Consider the following 17,189-nt stretch of genomic DNA (forward strand, 5'->3'; position numbering starts at 1 on the left):
CAGACACACTGCCCTGCTGTGAAAGACTGATCGTGGGAAGGAAGGTCTGTGGGGACTTTCCCGCTCAGTTTTGTTGTGAAGCTAAAGGTAAACGCTCAAGATTATCCAACCTATTAAAACATTCTATGGGGGGGCGGGGGGTGGAGGGGAAGTGGCAGGAGGGAATGGGGGGAGAGGAAGGAAGGGAAACTGCAATTGGGATGCAAAACAAATGAATAAATTTAATTAATAAGAGAAAACTATGCACTATACCGGACAGTTAGCTAGAAGATGAAGCTAAATGAAACCCAATCAACAACATGCTATGGAAAGTGAGTCATGATTTCAAGACAAATGAAAACCAAAGGAGGCTCTGTAAGTTGTCTAGTTCATTCTCGCTTCTAAACAGACAAATTCAAGCACTCAAACGATCACACGGCCAGAGAAGATGACTACCGCATCAGCGGTTCATCATGGATACATGCATCTCCAAACACCTGCCCACACACCTTCCAGATACTTCCCGTAGCTAAGAGAAGTGCAGCAAGACAGCTTTAAAAATACAAAGTACTGATCTGAAAAACTGAGGGCTGGGCAGAGGGCTCAGTGGGGAAGAACACTTGCTGCTCCTCCAGGGACCCAAGTTTGGTTCCCGGCACTCACATCAGGTGGCTCACAACCACCGGTAACTCCAGCTCCAGGGGAGCCAATGTCCTCTTCTGGTCTCAGTGTGCACCCACACAGACAAACACAGGTACATAAATAAAAATAGAAATACATCTTAAGGAAACTGTTTTAAGAAAGAAAGAAAGAAAGAAAGAAAGAAAGAAAGAAAGAAAGAAAGAAAGAAAGAAAGAAAGAAAGAAAGAAAGAAAGAAAAGTCTGGTATTCTTTTTTTAATTGGAACACTGACAATTTTGTCAAAATTTTGGGATTTTCCAAAGTAGGTAATACAAAATCTACATTTAAACATTCCAAATTAGGTTATCTATGTGAGACAATATATCACTAATTTAATACTATTCCAAGTTAAGTACAATGTCAATTATTTAATTATTTAGGGAACTGTTTACTGTATATCTTTTTTAGATTTATTTGTATGTGTGTGCTTGCACACACACATGCATATGCCACGTGTGTGCAAGTGCTGCTGACGGGCAGGAGAGGGCACTGGATCCCCTGGAGCTGGAGTTACCAGTAGTTGTGAGCTTCCTGATGTGGGTTCTGGGAACTGAACTCGGCTTCTCTGGAAGAGCAGAAGCACCCTTAACTGCTGAGCCACCTCTCCAGGCCCCAATGTTCATTATATAACCTTTTACAAGCTTTGTTACATACGTGTGAAGGCACCTGTGGGGTGAGAGGACAGTTTTCTGGAGTCGACTCTTTCCTTCAGCTGTGTGGTGCCAAGAACAGAATCGACATCACCAGGGCTTCTTGCAGATGCTCTCACCTGTTGAGCCATCTCCCTGCCCTACTGTATATCTTTAAACAGAATATAAAGCTATTTACAAAACTTAACCTAAAGCACATTAAAATAATTGTATGCCTTTTGAAGGCTGGAAGAAATACATTGAAAATATTAACATTTGTCTCTAAAGGGGAAAATTAACAATTGGCTTTTTTTCCTGTTGGAATATACATAACTAATAATATATATATATTCCTAAACTTTTAAACACATATTTTTCATAAATTAAGAAAATAGCATTTTAAAATTTTTAAGATAAATTAATTTACTACAGCATAATTGATTTCCAAAAGGGGCTAGGGCGGTTGCTGGTCAACTTTAGACAAGTCTAAATTCTATTCTGTTTTTACAGCATGGCCAAATACATGCTGAAGCTGCTTTATTGCCTGAAAAGCAAGTCATAGATTTCCTTACAGGAAAGAAATATGATCATACTTCATCTATGCACTGGGTGGACAGGCTTCAGAATTTAGAAAGGAAAAAAATCTAGAAGATAGGGGTGGAGTAATTTATTTCATCATAAAGCTAGTTAGAAGAACAGAGGTAAAACAAGGGATGATCTCTTTCCTCATGCCAAAGTCCATTCCACTATGGCCTCCTAGCAAACATGGCAATCACTGCAGCCGGCAGCAGTCTGCAGAGACTGTCCGTAATAGCTGCACTGGGCGTGCTGGCCACATTCCAAAGTCGGCCAAAAGCATGAGAAATAAAACAATTGTCAAAATCACCTTGAAAGGCCTTTCAATTGTTTAAAGCATGGCAGTCTTAATCTTATATACACACTTGTTCGGTGACACGTGCAAATGTACAATATAGACTAACGTATACCATAAGTCAGAAATGATAGCACACACCCATAAGTGTGGCACACTCCCAAGTACTTGGGATGATCAAGAGTTAGATGCCAGCCTAGACTGACTCTATCAGGATGCTGTCTTAAAATACCAAAACTAAAACTAAGTATGTATACACACACACACACACACACACATTAAAGAGTGCCGAGAAGTTGGTTCAGTGGTTAAGAGCACCAGCTGCCCCTACAGAGGTCCCAGGTTTGATTCCCATCTGTAATTCCTGACACCTTCTTCTGGCTGCTATGGGCAGCAGGCACACATGATACACAGACAAATGCAGGTGACAAGCCCACACACATGAAATCAAATGCACAGTGGAGAGTCCTTTTGTTACTACAGAGCCGTGTGGTGGAACTAAGGATGCAGGTCTGTCAGCCCCCTTATGCCTGTCCCCTCACTGCTCACCCTTAAATCCAGCCGCACTTCTCCCTCTCAGATAAACACCCTAATTAGTTCTTATTCTTGCCGTGTTTCTATGCTAACCAACACTGAGTATTTCTTTCTTAAATGGTACTTCTTTTGGTTTTGTAATGTTATCTTCCCGGTGTTTTCAGAACGATCTTTCATCCCTTCCTTTACTCACTGTCTCTGTGTATTTCCACATCCCCAAATACAGATATAAAATAGAGCCTTCGCCTCTCCTACACATTAGCTCATCCTATATTCGCCCCCTTAAAATATTACCTGCTCTCAGTTTCAACTATTTCTCTGCTAAGCATTATCGTCACCGACCGTATGCAGCCGAGGCGAGTGGAGACTCCAGGATCAGGTGACTTCTTTAAGGCTGCATGGCTAGAAGGGACGGACACAGCCAGGTTTTGATCGCCGGCAGCTTAATTCTAACATGACTACTATGCTACACAGCGTACAACAAGGAGGGCTCGTTGCAACATCGGATCAAATCAATCCTAACAAAATAGAACAAGTTCTTCCTCCCCAGATTATTCCCTTCCAGAATTCCCTGTTAACAGTGAGACCTTTAGATGAATTAGTAGTTGAGCTGTTGTAAGCAACAAAGACAAAAACAAAACAAAGACAATTAATAAAGGTAACAAGAAGTCTTTTTTTAAAGCTTGCATTGTTTAGCAGACATCAAAAGACAGTTTCTATAATTCCCTGACCTTGCTCTTCCAATTACAGAAGATTACTAACATCCCGTAGGTTTAGTTTGCCTTCAAGGGAGGGGCAGGTGGATGTGAGAGTAACAACGTTGCACACAGATCCCATTTCCTCAGCAAAACATCCCCCAAACTCCAGGTCCACGCCCACCCATGCCTCACTGCTCAAACTGGATCCAGACTGAGGCGCTAGGAACATGAGTGCGTTATCATCACGGATACAATCAGGATTCTTCTTGGAGGGAAAAAAAGGTAGAGAGATGGGGATTAAACAAGTACCCAGTGGTATTTGTGTGCCATTCACAAATGAGGAGCGTGGTAAAAATAAGCAAGGCCATGTGCTAAGGACATCTTCAGGCTCTGTGGTCAGAAGCGGCCAGGCTGAGGTTGAAACCCGAATAACAAAAAGCAAGCACTGTTGGCAGAGGAGCCGGAGGGAGTGAAGACTGTGGATACCCGCATTCTCAGCACATCTGAGCAGACAGATGAGAGAATACAGGAAAGCATGGCCCTTGAGGGCAGATCTCAGGTCCTGACGAGTCAGATGAAAGGTGGTTTGGGTTTCATTGCTCAATTGATAACCACTCTACCACAAGTTTCTCACAACGTTCTTCAGAGAGCTTCTACCCACAGTGCTGGCTAGTCCTTCCTCACACTTCTTTCCTGATTGCACAGGAGCAGTCCGTCCAGTTCTAGCCCAGATTCTCCTGACGCTACCTCAGACCACACTGACGGCTCCTCTCAGACCCACAGACTTGTCCAGTACGGTGTACAGGTGACTAACATTAACTGTGGCACTGGGCAGACTCTGTTCAGAGCCAGTGAAATATGTGGGCCTGAGTGAGTTACCTGACCAGACTGTCTTGCCTCACTTAGCTAGAGATAGCTGAATGCCAGAGATGCTAGCATCTACCCCAGAGAGTTGCTGTACAGACTGACAGTTAATGTATTTAAAGTTCTTACAGGACTGTCTGGTGTCTAATGTGTTGGTTTTATCACTGATATTGCTGTTATCATAATATTAATCTTATGGCATTTATTAAACATACAGAGTCATTTATTGTTAACGTCCACTCTTGTCTTCCTAATGAAACTCGAAACCACTGAAGATTACATAAGAAATCAAGAGTCCTTATCACTAGATTCCAGAAGGAAAAGGGTGTAGTTGTAGAATGTAGAGCTAGAAAGAGCGTCTTTGGGAAATATTATAAACATGTGCCTAAAACACAAGAGCAATTTCACAGAGATGAAACTGTGATGGACTCAGGAAACCATAACAGGAATCTTGATCAGAGACAAGAAAGCAAACTCTCTCCCTCTGTGACTACTGAGGACAAGGCCTACAGAGGCAAGTTCCAACCCAACGTAAGACAAACAACAAAAAGCAAGCAGCTTTTCAACAGCAGGATCTACCTGACTATCGAAAAGACTCTCGGGAATGTGGGGAATGTGCGTTCTCTGTGCAGCTGGGAACAGAGCTGGTCTGCCGCAGGAAGGTGGGTTCACGTGTAAGGGGGAGGCCGAGAGGAAGAGCGCAGTCTTGAGGCGTGGCAAGGGGCGTGGCTTGGCACTGCCACTTAGTGGTTACCCCCATGTCTTCTGAAGACATTCATTTTATGTGTATGAGAGTTGGCCTGCGTGTAAGGCTGCGCCCCGCATATATACCCAGTGTCCATAGAGGCACAGCGTATCAGAACAGTTAGGCTATAGCAATTAGAATTCAAAACTGAGAACTTCCTAAGAAAGGTGTTCTCGTTGAGGGGACAATCAAACATGTCAGCAGCAGTTCCCTACAGGACGCAGAGCTGCAGGTCTGTGGAACAGAAGAGAGATCATCTGGGGTTGGGCTCATCATTCCCAGGAAGGAGCAGGAAACACAGAGGGGAGGGAGCGGAGAGAGGGGAGGGAGGGGAGGGAGGAGAAGGAAGGGAGGGGAGGAAGGGGAGGGAGGGGAGGGAGGGGAGGGCCAGAGAGCAGGTGTGGAAGGCAAGACTCAAGCTGGTTTCAACTCCACAGCAGCCAGCACTCTGTTCCTAAACAGGGAAACCTGGACTCGACCGACAGATTTTTTAAGATGTATGTGCATGTTCCCTTGGCACATTCACAAATCAGCTTTCTGAAGAAGTGTATGTTGAGTTGCACACGCTAACAGTGCTGAGTAAGCAGACTGCTGTACATTTTAAGATGAATAGGTGAACATATACCAGACTTTCTACATAGCTCAGCCATGGAGCTCGTTGAGAACGGCTGAGAAAAGCTTTCACCAGGGTCTCTTCCTCTCAACAAACACCTACTGGCCTGTAGAATGGGACAGGCAAGTCTAAGTAAGCATCGGTGATTCAGCAATGAACTCAGCCCATTTCCTTAACTTGGCCAAGGTGACACTGCTGTGGAAAAGACACGTGTGTGCCTGAAGCAGCAGAACACACACAGATGCGGTACACACGTGTAAAATGAACGATAGCAAGTGTGCTAAGGAGACAAAACAGGGAGGGGCCGCTACAGGCAGCTGGGTAGGAGTCTAAGCAGGGAACATGAACACAGACCTGGAAGACGTAAAGGAGGGAACACAGGTGTATCTGTCAGAAGAGAATTCTACATACAGAGAGAACTCCATGAACCAGCAGAGGCTCAGTTAGCGGTGGCTGGACAAGGGCTGGGAGAAGAGGGTAGAAGGTGAGGTCGGGGCCTGATGAGGAGGAAGCAGGGATTGCTCTCAGGCCCCATGAAGCCACATGGGTTAGTACACATTTGGGCTTTGACACCGAGTGGGTTGGAAAGAAACTATAAAGGTATGAATGAGAAGTTATTAGCACAAGCTTAATCACATTTTTAATTTAACTTATTTTATTCCTTTATGAGTATGGGTATTTTGCCTGTGTGTCTATCTGTGCACTACATTCGTGCAGTAGCCATGGCGGCCAGAACACAGCATCGGATCCCGGGGAACTGGAGTTACGGAGGGTTGTGAGCTACCACAGGGGTGCGAGGAATCAAACCCAGGGCCTCTATAAGAGCAGCCAGTGCTCTTAACCACTGAGCCATCTCTCCATTTTAAATGAAATGACTGTGGCACCTACGCCGCAGCAGACTGGAGGTGTGGCACGGTGACTGTTAAGAAACAGGAAGATGCCACGATGGGCCAGCATGATGAGAGGGGACAGAAGTGACCACTCAATGCCTGGTCAAGAGAGATGGGAAGAATTCCCTATGCTGCAGACATAGGTATGCGGTGGAGAAAGACCCAGCTTGAGGCAGGGCCCATGGAATGGTACTGCTGATGTACACAGTCACCCACTTCTTTCCCATTTGCTGTGTTCTACTGTTGCGCTTTTATAACTTACTTTAGTGGCCACCCGCCTTGGGATGGATATTAAATAAAATGCAACAGGTCTTTTTCTATACATAGGGCCTATGGCAAAATTCTAGTGAAATAAAAAATAAAAATAATTTTATGATTTTTAAAATCGATCTTTTCATTTTATAGTCAAGTCGTACAGCTTTAAAAAAAATAGCTAAAAGCCACTTTATAAATATCATTGTTAGGAGAGCCCAATGAAACAGTGTGTGTAAAAATAACTCTACCACTAAGAGCAATCATAAGAAATTAATAGATTTTTAAAAAAAAAAAAAAACCCTTGTTGAAAAGCTTTGAAAGCAATGAGATGAGCGTATCTTATGGAGTGAGAACCCTGACGAGGGGAGGGGATCAGTCAGGAGATGCCAGAGGCCAGGAGACAAGGGGAGGAACATCACAGACACAGAGCCCTATGTCCCAGGAAAATACCTCCAAGACAATTCATCTCCGAGGCCACTAGGTGGGGCCGGGCCCAGCAGGTGGGAGAAATCTCTCTGGCCTACTTAGTACAGTGATGCAGTAGATATCACCGTAAGTGATGGGAGTTTGATGCAGCAAAGGGACAAACTGAAACCATGTGCCAGCCACTGAAGTTCAGTAAGAATACCGTACTCTGTGTCACTTGCTGTAAGACACCTGACAAATGTGGGGGACCTCAAAATTCTGAGGAAACAGGAGGCAAACCTGCCCTGTGGGCGCAAGCTGAAAAATTATCAAAGATGTCCCATTTTTGTTTTTGTTTTATGCAGGTCTAGTCATCTTTAAAACTACAAGCTCATGTGAGAGCCAGGGACGACAGTGAACTTCTCTAGATTAAGCGGATTCGAGACAAAGCTGCCGCGCATGGCCGTCAACCGGTCCCTCAGCCACACCAGGCCCTAGCAGGGTAACTGGTAAACGGTGCCTTCTCAGGCGCTAACGTGATAAACATGTCACTTCTCCGACTGTGACCGCTGAACTGAGCTGATGCAGGAGAATGTCCTTGTTTGTAAGAACTGCACACCCAATTATTCAAGCATAACGGGGTATTATGCTAGCAATTACTCTCAGACGGTCCCAGCACGAAGTTAGCTATATTATATTTTCAACTCTTCTTTAAGATTTCAAATTGTTTCTGTTAAATGGAGGAAAAATAAAGACGTAAACAAAAGTAGTTTTTTTCATCAACAAACAGCACAGAAAGAAATAACCATGAAAGCAATTAAGAAAGACCCCAGGAGAAAGCAGCGTGAGACAGGAAGGAACAAGGGCATCAGAAGGGTGAGGCAGGAAGGAACAAGGGCATCAGAAGGGTGAGGCAGGAAGGAACAAGGGCATCAGAAGGGCGACACTCGCTACAACACAAGGAATCCAGCACCCTCTAAGATTCAAACTGTGGACAGCAAAGCCCAGAAACAGAGCATGAGGCAGGAAGCATTACAGAGACAGGGGACGCAATTATATCATGGTAGATGATCCAGTTGGGCCAGGCGAGGTGGTGCAGGCCTGTAATCCCAACACTTGCGATGCAGAAACAGGAGGATCTGGAATTTGGGCCATCAAGATAGCTGGCGGGTAAGGGGACTGCTGCCATGTCTGGCAGCCTGAGCAAGACTGTAGGAATCCATATGGCGGAAGGAGGGCTGACTCCCTCAAGCTGTCTTCTGATCTACACATGTACACTCACACACACACACACACACACACACACACACACACACACACAAGTTTTGTCTCAAAAAAAAAACCAATCCAGGGGCTGAAGAGGTGGCTTGGTGTTTAGAGCACTAATTGCTCTTCCAGAGGACCCAGGTTTGATTCCCAACACCCACACAGTGGCTCACAACCATCTGTAACTACAATTCCAGAGGATCTGATGCCCCTCTTTAGACTGCCTTGGGTACTATGCACATCTATGGGGCACAGACATCATGTAGGCAAAATAGTCACACATAGAATATGACAAATAAATCTAATAAAACTCTTAAGTAAATCAATAGATTTTTTTCTTTTGGTTTTTCAAAACAGGGTTTCTCTGTAGCTTTGGAACCTGTCCTGGAACTAGCCAGGCTGTTCTCTAAGTCACAGAGATCTGCCTGCCTCTGCCTCCAGAGTGCTGGGATTAAAGGCGTGTGCCACCACCGCCCCCTCACTAATAGAAAACTTCAATCAGTAGATTTCATTGAAGAATAAGGCCTAATAATCCTAAATATGTACATAATTAATGATAGTGCCACAAAATATATTAAATAAAGAGGAACCAAGTAAAAAGAAGAAACAGAGAATTATATACCCCAGGTGGAAAGTTATCCCACAATCTAACTCAGGCTGTGAGGCCCGGTAGCGGCCCCCTTGCCCACTGATCCTCTTGCTCCTACACCCACACGACTCTGCGCTGTGGCAAACATCTGGCAGAAGCCGTGTAGGACTGATCTGGGCTCATGGTTTCAGGATTCAGCCCATCATGGCAGGGAACCAGGGAGGGAGGAGCAGCTCTGCTCCTGGAGGCACAGGTATGAGGAGGAGTGGGCACAGAAATAGCACCAGACTATAGCCCCCAGAGAAGCCTCCTCACTAGCAGGGTCTCACGCCCTAAAGCTTCTCCAGCCTCTGCCACTAATAATGTCACCAGCTCACGATCAGGTGTTCAAACACATGAGCCTGTGGGGAACATCTCGGATTAGAACCATGACAATCACTTATCTTTCCAGAAATTAAAAAGCATGTAGGAAAATGAAGGGCATAAAGAATGTAAGGGAAGGAAAGAAGGAGGAACAATGGATGGGAGGTAGGGATAACAACAGGAAGAGCAGAGACAGAGCTAGAGGAAGCTCTTAGGAAGCTGGCAGCTGCTGTGTCTGCATTCCAGTAAACCTGACTGTGCAAAGGGACTGGGTTTTTAATTCCCGTTAGGACAAGAAGAGGAGAAGATAGGTTATATCAGTGGGTGTGACCACATGGGCTCAGGAGCTCTGAGTTCTGCAGGAATGGGAGGCGTAAAGCATTCGAATATTTCTTGAGTAGGTGGCCAACCGTATTAATGACCCGCTTTCTCGTCTAGTCCACTAGGCCTGCTTCTGTTCTCTCTTTCCCTTGATCTAAGTGTGAGTGTCTGCTTGATATTGCTGATTCTTCAGAGACATCCTCACACCAAGTCCTTCCTCTCCAACCTCACGCCTTTGGTTCTCAGCCAGGAATCCTTGAAAGGGGCATTACAAATCAATGAAGAAAGGCTACACTTGACAAATGGTGCCAGGCCAACCATTTATCTGTATAGGGAAAAATGGAAGTTCCTAAGTTTAGAGCAGGAGCAGGAAAGTTCTGGAAGAAGTCAGTATGTTTGTAATCTTTGGTTAGTAAACATTCTGTTGATACAAAATTTAAAAAACATAAAGAACAGTTATTTGGAATCTTAAAGTTAAAGATAGCATTAACAAGTAAAATAGTAGCCTGGCAGAATTATTTACCAAATATAAAGCCATCAAAGCAGCGGTGTCCAAATTTACAAAGCCTTCCCTCATAAGTAGCCCTCATGAAGAATGGGGAAAGAAAAGGAGCCATAAACGCACAAAAGAAGAACCAAATGGGCCAATTAACCCTGACAGGATGTTTAACCTCACTATCAGTCAGAGAAACACAGACTGAAACCCCAAACAGATACCATTTCTACCCAACAGACTGACTAAAATTACAGGCCAGATAGTTTCATGTGTTATCATGCAAGGTGCTGGGAATTCTTGCATTCAGTGCCTTCGGATTCCATTGGACAGCATGTGACAAACATGGAACCATGCATCCCTGTGCCCAGCACTTCGACTCTGATGTACAAGGTATGTGTAATGCAATCCTAAAGGGATCAGATGGGCACAAGAATATTCTCTAGTGCCAGATGGTGGTGGTACACACCTTTAATCCCAGGATTTGGGAAGCAGAGGCAGGCAGATCTGTGTGAGTTAAAGGCCAGCCTGGTCTCAAAAGCAAGTTCCAGGATAGCCAGGACTATACAAGAAAATGTTGTCTCAAAAACAAACAAAACAAAAACTGAAATAAGCAATCTGAGAGGTTTGGCCGCATACAGAGTAATATCTGACGTCTGCAGATGTGTAGAGCACGGGTGTGACGGGCTGATCCAGGATGGCGTTACCAGTACCCACAAGAAGAGGAATGCAACTGGGAAAGAGCCGCATCCATTGGATTCGTAGCCAATTATATTATATGTGTAATTTTTCACAGTGGTAGAATACAGGCATTTTTTCCTATGTCTATATGCCTGAAATTTAAATTTTAATGTCACAAAATACATTATTAATGTGCTGCTCCGGCCTGGGATTCATGCTTCTCTGCAATGTTGTGTCAATGAACTTTCCAGCGTCGCCCAGCCTGCGCTGATTCCTAAGCCACAGGCAGTCTACACGGCCTTCGCTGCTCTTCTCTGTTGCCTCGGTGTGACTGATGAACACTCTCCGTCATTTATAACTTAAACAACTTTGTAAACTAAATGAAAACGGGAAACCATAAGTTTACTCTACCCCCATGTTTTCCACTGTGAAGAGAGATAAAGATATGTATTAAATGTCTTAGTGACACCTGAAGACAGCAAGTATCCCGCCCTGGCTTGACTCACAAGCAGTTCTCCAACTCTGGTGTAAAGATTGCTTTGTTAGAAACGGAAATCTCCAGGACACACCCTTTGGGGTTCTGGCTCAGGTCGTCAGGGGACAGACATCCTGTCCTTTAAGTGCTAGAAATCCACCAGAGTGGACCCCTCTCTGGCTGTGCACCACAACCGCTTCTCTTGGCCTTCCCTCTGACTAGTCAGTCCCTTTAAGTACTGAGCAACGGCAATTATGCATAGGCTTTCAGGTTCAGCTTAAATATCACCATCACAATAAAATACTTTGACTTGGATGTGCCATCTCTCTGGGCTCAACTTGCTTCCTTTCTCATCAATTTATTTCTAGTTTCATATGGACGCTTATCATATTCAACCTAATATATGTCTGCTTGTCGTATTCCCCCTCCTTAAGCATAAATGTTACTTGAGGCTAGAAGCTTTATGTCTCGTTCAAAGCAGGAATTCCATCTTGGTCCCATTATGCTTTGTATACAGTAGCTGCATACGTACCTGACAAAATGAACTCCGTCCAATAATTAGCTTAACAATTTTTATTAACATTTTTCAATCACACAACATAAGGAGCCTATTCGCCCACAGAACATGGACAAATTAAACATGACATTCTAGACTGCCTAGCTTAATTTTCAAAGTGAGAAAACAGAAAATAAATCCTATTAGAAAAGAAATATGGAAAATAATTACGTTGACTAAAAATGCCAAATTCTGGTTTGGGGATGCATGTGCTTAACTTAGAACTGCCCAACTAACAGTAACTGACAAGATGAGGTTTGGGCACTACTGAAAAGCATTCTCTTAAGAAAGCAGTGAACTGGGTCTTAAAAACTCGGTACAACAAGAATACACAGCAGCACGGTCCCCCTTTGCCTTAGCACTGCACACTCTCCAATACATCAGCAATAATTCTAATCGCTTTTCTGGTAAAGGAAGCCATAATTACTATTTTTAATCAGAAGGTCAAAACACAACTCCTCTGTAAATGCTTCATTTTGCCACAGGAGTAGACTGTGCTCCTCTTTCAAACACACTTATTCTGATCCAAACAGAAAGTAAGGTAATGAAAACAGAGAAATACACCTTGATGTAGGAACTATTCATCAATATCAACATCTATCACTGGATCGCCTAGATTCATATATTTTAGCACATGCATGGTATTTTATAAAGACAAAGGACTATCAAACCAGAATCTACCCTGTCTTCCTGACTTCCAGGAAGGAGGCGATGGGAACCCCGCCTTCTGCTCTGTTCAGTGGCCTCCTGTTGCCAGGGAGAGCGAGCAGGAGAGGACTGGGGCAGGGCGGAGGCAGGGCTCCGGATCTCAATATCTCCTTGCTTGTTTTTCTCTCACATTCCTGCTCAATTTCCCGTTCTTCTTGGCAGGTCGAGTAAACTAAAATTCTCATTTGAGACTTTGTACTTAATGCTATTTTTACATTGTGGAAGTAAAATACCTACTTTCCTGAAGGAATAAATTCAACTGGACGCTAAACAGTACTAAAACCCTAGTCCATCTGGGCACACGTTCTGAGCGCCTCGCGGTGAGTCCAGTGCTGCTCTGACTTACCACGAAAGGACAGGCTACGTAGCTGATAAAGACACCCTTCCGGCTACTCTGGCTTCTTGGGCAGCTAATCTTATCTCTTTCCCAAAGTACCAAATACGGGGGGCATTAAAGCTGTGTCTGTGTTTCAGGAGTACTCATGCACCTAAAACAGCCACCAGTTTAAACGCAAAAAGAAGCTGCATAACTACTTCAAAGAGCCATTAGGTAGACAGACCAGACAAGACGCACACTTGTCTGGTAACAAGTACCAGACACTTTATTTGATAACGAAGGTAACAACACACTTCGTTTGATAAAGCAGTTCTAGGAAACGCAAAAATATCATTTCTCTTTAAAAATAAATAAATAAAAGGAGCACTTGGAGTAAAGAGAAATGAAATTTGACTTGATCAAATACTTCATTAATTTTTTCTTCTACCCCTAAGGGAGTGCCCTTTAAAATCCTCTTCAAATAGGATGTAACCTAACTGCTTGCCCAGGGCCAGAGCTGGCAGGATTTTTGTTTCAACATTGCCACCTAGTGGACAACACTTCAACTAGTCGCTGGAAACTTGTCTCAACTGCTGGCTCCCCAAAGTTAGCAACATTCAAGAAGGATTTTACAAACATAAAACAGTTTACACATTTATTGTTATAGAATATAAATCAGGTAATTTACAGGCATTAAACACCATGCTTTTAATACGGTACCTTGGTGATTTCTTCGGATGCTCGTTCAAAGTCCTGGACGTTTCGACAATAAAATCCTATCGTACAACTAGGATCCATCTTCCGAAATGACATCTTCTTAGGAGAAGGACAGTGGAATGTCTGTAATGTTTAGAATAGTTCTGGATTAATTTATCTTTACTTGATGGACTGAAGTAAATACTTTTTCTGAAAACTATAAATATATTTTCCAAGGAGCAGCTTACATCCCATTCTCTTAGGACATAAAGCACAAGAACCAGGATGGTGCATATTTATCCTTCATCCTATGTGACCTACGCTGTTTATCAAGTGTGGGATACATTTCTGACACTTGAAGAAAAGAAGAAACACAAGTCACCAAAGTGGGCCTGTGTAGTCTAGTCTAGAACCCTGTCAGCCAGCATCTTTGTGAGACTGAGCTATTTACTGTTTATAAATAAATACTCATAGCAGTTTTAGCCATAGAGTCAAAGCTAAAAATGAGCCAAATATCCATAAACAAGGACTGAATTAAAATTCCTAGCTGCAGGGGCTGGAGAGATGGCTTGGTAGCTGTTACAAACACTAGCTACTGTTGCAGAGGAACCAGCGCCTACAAGATGGCTCACAACTGCCTGTAACTCCAGTGCCAAGGGATCCAGTGCCCCCTCCTGGCCTCCATGGGCACTGCACACATGATGCACACACTCAAATATCCAATATAAGTCTTTTTAAGATGTAAAAAATTTACTTTGAATTAAAATGAAACAAATACCATGCATGTGGCCATGGGTGAATGAAATTCCTTTTTAATCTTGCTGTACACATAGATAAATGAAGGTTCTTCTAAAGCTCAAAACTCCTTTATTATTCTTACATCTAACACACAGACTCAGTAAATGTCCTATACTGACATAGTCAACTTCAGAGGTTTTGTTTGATTTCGTTGTTGTTGTTTTGCTCATTTGGTTGTTGGCACAGGCTTTCAGTGTGTCACTCTGGCTGGCCTATGTAGGCCAAGGTGGCTTCCTCCTCACAGGAACCCACCTGCCTCTGCCTCTGCCTCTGCCTCTGCCTCTGCCTCTGCCTCTGCCTCTGCCTCTGCCTCTGCCTCTGCCTCTGCCTCTGCCTCTGCCTCTGCCTCTGCCTCTGCCTCTGCCTCTGCCTCTGCCTCTGCCTCTGCCTCTGCCTCTGCCTCCTGAGTGTGAAATTATTGGCACATAATTGAATAGTCTTCCAATTTTCTTTTCTATTGTTTTATAGTCTTGTTCATTCCCATATAGAAATGATACAAGGGGGGTGAAACTCACTCATTTATGAGGGGCTCTAAAAAAAATGTACATTCTGAGCGGGCCAACTGTGTGTTAGATTCAAATCCAACACCTCAGTAAACATACACCAACCCTTGACTTGCACAAAATGCTTAGTTAACACTCTTTTCAATTAGTGGAGTCTAAGCTAGCTACACCAGATCTTCCAGGTACTAGCCAATACAAGCTCTGTCTCATTGGACTTTTGCTAATACAGTTACAACTATTTTATTTTAATGAGACAGGAAGGCTAGGTAAACTGTTAACTGTGATATGGAGGAGTGGACGGGGTGCAAGGCATAGCTCTGGGTCATACTTATGAGAAGATCTTTTACACACAATGTCTAAAATTATCTGTCTAAACTTTGAAAATCAGTAACAAAAACTGATTCTTCAGGAAGAGAGTCAGAAAGACTGAGGGGTGCAACCACACACATCTAGCTCGCCTGCGGATGTGCTCTCCTCTGTACAAAGCGGTGACTAAGGCGTTTCCAGCACCAGCAACTGTGGCAGTGTGTGTCTCACCGCAATCACCACAGATAAGAACCACAAAGGTAAACTATAACTTGCGGCTATCTTGCTATCTACAAAGAACTTGCTAATTACCCCCAGAGCACAGATACAGATCTCTGGTTGTCACTGCCGCGGCTTGAGGAGCAGGGCCCAGGAAGGCAGCTAGCCCTAGCGCTGTCCCTAAGCTGAGGTCAGGCTGCTTTGTTCTCCTCAGGTTCTGAGGTCAAACCATTAACTTAAATTCTGAATCTTTTCTATTTATTACAAAGTAAGTTCACCTTTTAAATATTTTCTGAAGTGGTATTGCTAGGCCATGCTCCTTTTATGGTAATTCTTTAAGCTATGCATGTATGACTGACTTAATATTAAAATTCTAGTGTCTGGTAATAGCAGCCTCTACCTCATATACACATTTTAGGGAATAATAACTATGGATAGTTTCTTCTGTGACAATGAAATATATTTCCGGGGGGAAAAAAAGAGTCAACTCCTATTTGTTTCATTTTTTAATGCATCATTTAGTCATTGCCTAAACAAATAACTATTAGGCACCTAATGCAAGACATGATTAGGTGTTTAATTATGTAATTCATTTCTTGAGGGAGACACTGTGGGTTCATACTCTTTATATATGCATTAAGAATGGTAATTGTTTGGCATAATGCATTTTATTACCTAAGTACGGGAACAGTACCGGGACAGCTGCTTTCAGGCTTGCCTACACCATTCTGGACCTTGGGATGAAGCTTCCTGAGCAGTCAGAGAACAAGTTCTCCACTAGCTACAGTTCGCATGCGTGAGTCATGAAGAAAGCCCTTCCCTGGCAGATTCACCCACACCCTTGTCCATCTGTCCACTGTTCCCTTGTCCATCTGTCCACCATCTTTCTTAACTTATTGGTGGTGGCTGAAACAGTTGCCACTACATGATCCTCCCAGGGTCTGAAGTCTGGAGTTGGAACTGACTCACGTGCCCAGGAACAGGGCTTTTCTGACCTTTAAGAATGTAGTATTTGCCAGGGGTGGTGGCACACGCCTCTAACTCCAACCCTTGGCAGACAGTGGATCTCTGAGTTCAAAGCCAGCCTGGTCTACAAAGTGAGTTTTAGACCAGCCATAGTTATATAGTAAGATCCCCATCTCAAAAAGAAAAAATAAAATAAAAACAGTATTTTTAGTAAACAGAATAGTATTTTTAAGAAATATATACTATGGTCTATAAATCTGAAAGTATATTAAATAAGGATTCACAGTGTCTAAATTAAGAAACTTCAGTTCATTAATAATACATATGTACTATTGTCCTGATTTGCTTTCTGTTGCCTGACATCAGCAGGACCAAAAGTAACTTGGATTTCAGGTCACAGTCCATACATGATGGAAGCCAGGACATGAGCTCAAGGCAGGAACTTACAGACGAAACCACAGAGGAATGCTGCCGCTGCTCATCCCCAGCTTCTGCTGCTAACTCTCCTGGACTGCCCAGGACCCCTGCCTAGGGGTGATACCACACGCAGTGGGCGGGGCCTAGGGGTGGTACCACACAGTGGGCGGGGCCTAGAGGTGGTACCACACAGTGGGCGGGGCCTATGGGTGGTACCACACACGGTGGGCGGGGCCTAGGGTGGTACCACACAGTGGGCAGGGCCTAGAGGTGGTATCACACACAGTGTGTGTGGGGGGGGCCTCCCACATCAATCAGCAATCAAGAAAATACCCAGAGCCATGCTGGCAAG

At 43.9% G+C, this 17,189-nt stretch overlaps 1 protein-coding gene across 2 annotated transcripts in view; it reads right to left on the reverse strand.

Moving 5' to 3' along the window:
• Positions 1–17,189, reverse strand: part of Atg4c (autophagy related 4C cysteine peptidase) — a 68,118-nt gene that overhangs the window by 4,529 nt on the left and 46,400 nt on the right. For both annotated transcript variants that reach the window (XM_050136283.1, XM_050136282.1), the window contains exon 10: positions 13,653–13,772. In XM_050136283.1, coding sequence (XP_049992240.1) covers positions 13,653–13,772 — 120 coding nt within the window. The remainder of the gene's footprint in view (positions 1–13,652; positions 13,773–17,189) is intronic.

The sequence above is a fragment of the Alexandromys fortis genome, unplaced genomic scaffold (assembly GCF_014885135.2).
Source record: "Alexandromys fortis isolate MF-2015 unplaced genomic scaffold, M_Fortis_MF-2015_v1.1 scaffold_13, whole genome shotgun sequence".
NCBI lineage: Eukaryota > Metazoa > Chordata > Mammalia > Rodentia > Cricetidae > Alexandromys > Alexandromys fortis.